Genomic DNA, 6,749 nt, shown 5'->3' on the forward strand with positions numbered 1-6,749 from the left:
CAAACTCAATGCATGGCAAAGCTCCCCTCTTTTAAAGATTCCCGGACGACTCATCAGCTGCATTTTTCTTTTCATGGGAATGACAAAAATAGGAGAGGGGGCTGGGACAAGACAGGAAGCTGCCCCATGGTTCCAGCTGTCCTCACACAGCAAAACTAACTCTGTCACTAATTCAAGTATTTTGTCTTACCTTTCCTCACAACGCCTTTCAGTAAGGAGAGACCTGCCTAAACAGTTATTAGACAAGTTCTTCCTACAGTCATCACAGCTAATTCAATTCTACTTCTCTACCACAGGTTTGGTTTTGTTAGGAGAGGAACATGTACATTTTAAGACGAAAAACATTAAAGCCTTCATGCTGTTAACCATTTCTTTCACCATCAGTAGACCACCAGTTTACTTGATGCGTTAGCCTTCCCAGATCTTGTAAAAGTTCAAACTTTTTAAGTTTTGCCATGCAGGTTAACATCCTGAGCATCCATTTTTGATTATTAATTCTTCTTTTACAGATTGGTGCTTCCCTCAGATTTAAGTATATTCAGATAATCTCCTAATATTTTCCTTCATCCTGGCTTGCTACTTAAGAGGTTATTTTATTCCAACACCTTTATGGTTCTCATTCAAGTACTGCATTTCAGTGATGACAAAGAAATATTACTAGGTGAATATATGCTACTTTGTACATGTTAATTTGCAATACCTACAAAAATCTTTCTTTGCAGGGTGGTGAAGGACACAAGCCAGGATACGGAGGAAGCGGAAAATTCTATGAGCATAAATCTGCTCACAAGGGACATAAGGGATCCTATCATGAGGGCCAGGGCACTCTTTCCAAAATCTTTAAACTGGTAAAGTACAACTGAACTTACTATATGTATGAAAAATTGAGTCGAGGAAAAAGAGAAGCCAGCCTTCTCCAGAACCTGCCATATTTGAAACCACATTTCCTTAAAGCTTCTGAAGGAGCTAGGTATTCATGGATAAAACAGAAGGTTATCTCATGGCTTAGTAAATACTTACAGGATAGGAACCAAAGGTAGAAACAAACTCCCAGTTACCACCAGGGAAAGAAGGTAAGTCCACAAAGCCACACAGAGAGCTGCACCAGGATCTGTTATTAGGGAACTCACAACTGATCTGAGACTCAGAAGGTGATTAAGGTAACAATTTCTCAGCAGCAGCAGGCTTTATTTAGGGTACTGAAAACAAAAGCCCACTGATACTCTGCAGAATGAAGTCTAGGACATAGTTTCACAAATACTTGGTACAGATGCAAAAACAACTCGGGCAGTCCCTGCTTGTTCCCACCCCAGGTTACCTACCCAGAACTCCTACAATGTTGGCACAGGGACTTGCAAAACCACACAGGCAAATTAGAAAACCGTAATGTTAAAAAAAAAAAATAAAAACCATTTCATCAAGATCATCTTTAATCTAGCCAATTCATTACTCTGAGACACCACGCAGCACCCTCCAGTGCTAATAAATGAAAACAGAGCAGGAAAAAAGCCAGGCACGAGGATTTACGGGTGCTGATCAAGCTACCAATAGAAATAGGAATTGAATTGCAGTTTAAATCAGAAAAATAAATAAATATACGTTTATATGTATATGCAAGTAAGATAAATGGAGAAAAGCCTAATCCTAGATGTATCATTAAAACAACAGTTAGAGGCCTCAAATCAACTTATTATTTCTTTTTGCATATGTTAAGCATCCAAATTACATTTTTCACAAAACATCCAATTCAGCTTTGGAACTTACCATCACAGATGTGGATGCCAGCAATATGTAATATATAACTTTAAAAACACTGGGAAAAGTAGTAAAAAATAAAATACATTGATTATTAAGATTACAATATCCAAGAGTCAGTATGTTTCATTATTTCTAGATGTTGGAAGCCATACTGGAACAATCAACACTGCACATTTGCTCATCCCTCTAAACTTTTCCTAGCGAGCTGCTGATATACGTACATGATACTCTCATATCTCTTTGGTCTTGCATAGCATGTCTGTCTGTCAGATATTCTCAAATAAATTTGTCTTCTTAAATCACCTCATAAATAGGTAAACACTTTGACAAGATGTTAGGCTTCAGGTAAATGTATTTTGTTTTATTTTTCTTGACAGCAAAGACGTGAAAATGTAGAATATTTCAGTTTTTCAAATTGAATCATCAGAAAAAGAAATGAAATACTTAGATTATCCTTGAATATACACTTAAAATCAAGCTGAGTAGATACTTGAAGCAGAATGAACTTGTTTAGCTATTTTTGTAGTTAACATTCCCAACTCCTAAAACAGAGAGATACCAATCTATTACTTTAAAGCAAGCAAGCAAACAAACAAAACACAAACAGTTAAGCCTTATTTTTACCTCTGTAAATCTCCAAAAGAAATATTCATACTATGTAAGTTTCTATCTGGTGCAAGTCTAGAGCATGGCAGCAGAACATAGCCCAGAATTTTTTTTTACACTCTATATACAGTAAAAGAAATATGAAAAGCATATCATATCCATATGCCACTGCTTTAACCAAGAGGTTCCTCAGAGGTAGTAAAGCACTCACTTGTAACAAATCGCAACACACTATTCTGACATGAAGAACATGATCAGCAGTAATCTTAACTTCTAGATAGAAGGTCCGAAGTACCATTAGCAGAGCTGATCATCTCAAACTCCTACTCTCCAACAGAGAGCATGACAAAACCTTCACCTGTAGTAAAAAATACATTTTTTGCTCTTCCATGGCTTAGCGTTGTTCTCTTTCACTGTAAAGCTGCATCACATGCAGCACCAAGTGAGAGCTGGAAAACTTCAAGGAGGTAGTAGGAATTCTTCTGTTGCAGTTTGATGGGAAAAGATACCCAATCAGCCTAAACTTATATTGAAATAAATGACAAAGAAAGAAATGTCAAACCTTCTAGCTTCAATCAGCTTTGCCATAAAACTGCTTTAGGGCTTTTTTAAAATTTATGAATTGTCACAAATACACCCAAAGACTGAGAGTTACCACAGAATGGCTTGGGTTGCAAGGGACCTTAAAGGCTATCCAGTTCCAACCCCCTGCCATGGGCAGGGACACCTCCCACTAGACCAGGTTGGCCAAAGCCCCATCCAACCTTGTCTTGAACACCTACAGGGATGGGGCTTCCACAGCTTTTCTGAGCAAATCTTTTTTCCTATTCTGATGCTTTCTTATTTGTAAGAATAGGTCAGTTTTCAGCCCTTCATCTTTTCTTATTTTTGTCTTCCATGCAAGACTGATGTTGATAAAACTGAATACTTTAAGACCTTACCCCAATAAATTGATTACATTTCAACTTGTATGCAAGGTCTGGATTTGTGTGTTGATTTTTTAATTATTATTGTTTATTTTTTAAAGCATATATTCAACTTAGGGCCTAGCCATTAAGAGGCAGTAGTCTCCCTCTCCTTGGAGTGACAAGAGAGGACGAAAATGAAACATTCTAAGATGTCCAAATAAATAAATTGCTTTCATAAGCAAGGCCTGAACAAGAACACTCATTTACAAATGATCCATGAGAGTCTGCCTAGCCCTGTATAAGAAATTTAATGAGAACAAATTAATCCTATGTGAAAATATATGAAAAGCAATCATCTTTTTCAAGTGAAAATTCAAATAAGATTCAAAAATATACTAGAGGTCATTGCAATGTCATTATTATCATCACTAGATATTTATAATTTTACCGCATTACAGACTGATGCTTTTAAACGCACAGCCCTAAATATCCAGTACCTTTTAATTTCACTTTGCTCTTCCTTCCACAGGGAGGCTCTGGCTCCCGACCTGGATCGCGGTCTGGTTCACCAGTTGCGAGGCGCTGAAGCTCTAAGATGCCACTCAAGGATCACGTACTCTGCTTCCTAACATAACGGCCTTAATAACAACTGCGAGAATTACCTAGTTAGATGCAATCCATTACTTAACGCCAATTAGGTTCTGCATGCAGTAGATTACACAAAATTCTATTGGCAATCCCTGACCAACAGTTGAATGAAAGGAACACACAGAGTAGCTTTACTACAAGTTTTCCTTATTTTATGTGAAGTAACAAGACCTCTTGACTTTACTCATTTTTCTTCAGGATGCCCTAACTGTACGCTGGACTTCATTATTTCTCCCATGCCCTTAATTTGAGCTCGAGTCAACTGGTTTCATTTTACTGAACACCAGAACTGCAAATAAAGAGCTAACGTCTTGGATACTGAGCACTGCTGTTAAGGAATTTCTGAGACACTGCTGTAAAAAAAAAAAAAAAAAAAATCCACCATGTGCAGAAGTTGTAAGGACTGTTTATCCAAATACATTTTTTTAATTTGGGATTTTTTATTTTTTTTTATTTTTTTAATCTTCCTTCTCTCACTCACAGAATAATTTATTTTCATAACAGGATTAGGCAGTCATGGAAAGGTTTACCAAACATTGGGAGTTCAAGGTATGTGAAATGTGGGAGGGGGCAGATGTTGTAGAATCAATACGATGCAGAGCAACTGTAATAAGGAAATGCTTTCCATACCAAAAATCGCTCGTCGCATCCAAACCATTAGAATTAAGAGCAGATGAGGGAGAGAAAGAGGATTTCAAATTTGAGTTAGACTAATGTTAAGAAACAAGGGATATTCCCAGCAACGAAACATCTAAGATCGCACATGTGACCACTGGACGTCACTGTTGCTCCACACGAACTCTGCTGCAGCAGCATTAACTTTGCAGTAAAATAAGTAAGTAAAGAAACATATACATAAATAAGTCTAATTTCTGAAAGAGAGCCCTTCAGTACTGGTATCTCAGATAGTCCTGCACATCTCACGATATAATTTCAAATCCAGTTCTTGGTATTGCAGCAGTGTTGGGTTTAGTTGGCTCAGCTTTTGCCTGAATAACACCTGGATGCCTGTTCGGGGCAGTGCACCAAAGCCAACTCATAGTAAAACTACTGTGAACGTTTAACTGTTGTACTGTAGTTGCCTTATAGAAATAAATTATAGCTAAGTTAGATTTAGATACTAATTGTTCACAAATAACTAAAATGAACGTGTGGTGATGGTATTTCCAGCCACATAGAGAAATACAAGGCTCTTCTGAATTGCACTGTTTTATTACTTAAACTTACCATTCCTTCAAGCTATCATCTAAGTGTCTTAATTAATTCTTTTCTTTTTTTAGTTTTAGCCTATGTGTTGTAGAGTACAGTTAATACTTCCCAGGTTGAAACTGCATCTATAAGTACCCAGTAAAAGTCACCTATAAACGTGTATGTTAATTCCATTTCACATCTAGATCTATTTTAGGTTTCTATTTAGTGTCTATTAATACAAAGCAGTGGAAGATGAGAGTATAGAAAATACTTAGAGATTAAAGAGAACAAAGCCACCGAAATTATTAAGCGTATACACGCGTTACATCTTCTGTTACCTGCATTGTTTGCTATGTGTATTTTTCTACTGTAGCTTCATTCAGACGTATACTCCGCGACGTAATAGTTGATTTAATTTGAACACGTATTGTTCTTATAGGAACAAAGCTTTTAAAAATATTCATTATTGAAATAAAGTAATCAACTTGTAATGAAACTTGGCCCAATTTTTGTCTTTTATAACATCCATTGTGTACACAAGATTATTTTCCCTGAGGTTTATTAAGAATTAAGACACTGGAAAACGACACTTTGGGCAGGACTCACTTGCCTGTTCACAAGCTTCTAGTGACATTCCTGGTGACATAATGTGGCCCATAAGGCTGACAAATATGACACAGGATTTATGGGAGACCAGTGTCTCTGCAGTGGCAGCTAAAGACCAGGGGGATGTTGCAAGGCATAAAATGCCTATGTATAGGCAATTAAATCCTGCCCTTTGCAGACAAGGATAGCACAAAGTGTCTTCCTTGAACTGAGCACGTAAAAACTCAATTTAATTTTTAAAGAATTCTTCAAAAATGGTAAAGAATATTTAAGGTAAAAAATGAGAGATCTTTTGGAATACTGCACTGTACAGCTACAGATCTCAGCTAAAGCTTCTTCCTTCCCTTCACCACTCTTCTCCCCAGTAACCTTTTTCAGAGGCTAGAAGTGTCTTTGTTTACTTGATATAGCAAGACAAGGTACAGTAATTTAAAACAGTATTTTACCAACACAAGTCTTGTGAGACTAAAACTTAGAGTGAAATCTTTCTTTTTAATTACTCAACAGTAGCTTTGCTGACAAAACAGCAATTTATATGGCTATGTGACTAATGAAAAAAAGCTTTTTCTGGTAAGAATGGAGAACCAACACTAGGAGTTTGTCATTTCTTGTACTGAGGGAACGGACATAAAGACATAAACCAAAAGTAATTCTTGAGCAGACACATGCCAGAAGGCCTGAGGCAAGCAGAAACCTACTACTACAACAAACCAGAAAGAACAGCGGCATTCCTAAGCCCTGTTTTGCCTTACCCCACTACACAGTCTGACTCGTCAAAGTCCCTAAATAAAGGTTCTTTCCAGTTCCTAAACAAGATGCGTCTGCTTTGGATTTTCAAGAGCATTATTAACATATTTGTTCCAGTGCCTGTATTTGTACTGAACATCAGCTATATTGCTCTGAAAGCTTCCAATTCGATCTCACCAAGTCATGTGCTATGAAAACCTCTGTATCAGGATACTTGGGAGTGGATTCCTGAAGTTCACCAGCAAGGAGGTGGGGTGGTGGTAGGGCAAGCACACAAAATACCAT

General features: G+C 37.2%; 1 protein-coding gene across 2 annotated transcripts in view; it reads left to right on the top strand.

The window, feature by feature from the left end:
- Positions 1-5,607, top strand: part of MBP (myelin basic protein) — an 88,218-nt gene extending 82,611 nt beyond the window's left edge. For both annotated transcript variants that reach the window (XM_035318131.1, XM_035318132.1), the window contains 2 exons: positions 723-848; positions 3,802-5,607. In XM_035318131.1, coding sequence (XP_035174022.1) covers positions 723-848; positions 3,802-3,858 — 183 coding nt within the window. In that variant the 3' untranslated portion in view covers positions 3,859-5,607. The remainder of the gene's footprint in view (positions 1-722; positions 849-3,801) is intronic.
- Positions 5,608-6,749: the final 1,142 nt, after the last annotated feature.

Source organism: Oxyura jamaicensis, chromosome 2 (genome assembly GCF_011077185.1).
Source record: "Oxyura jamaicensis isolate SHBP4307 breed ruddy duck chromosome 2, BPBGC_Ojam_1.0, whole genome shotgun sequence".
NCBI classification, from domain to species: domain Eukaryota; kingdom Metazoa; phylum Chordata; class Aves; order Anseriformes; family Anatidae; genus Oxyura; species Oxyura jamaicensis.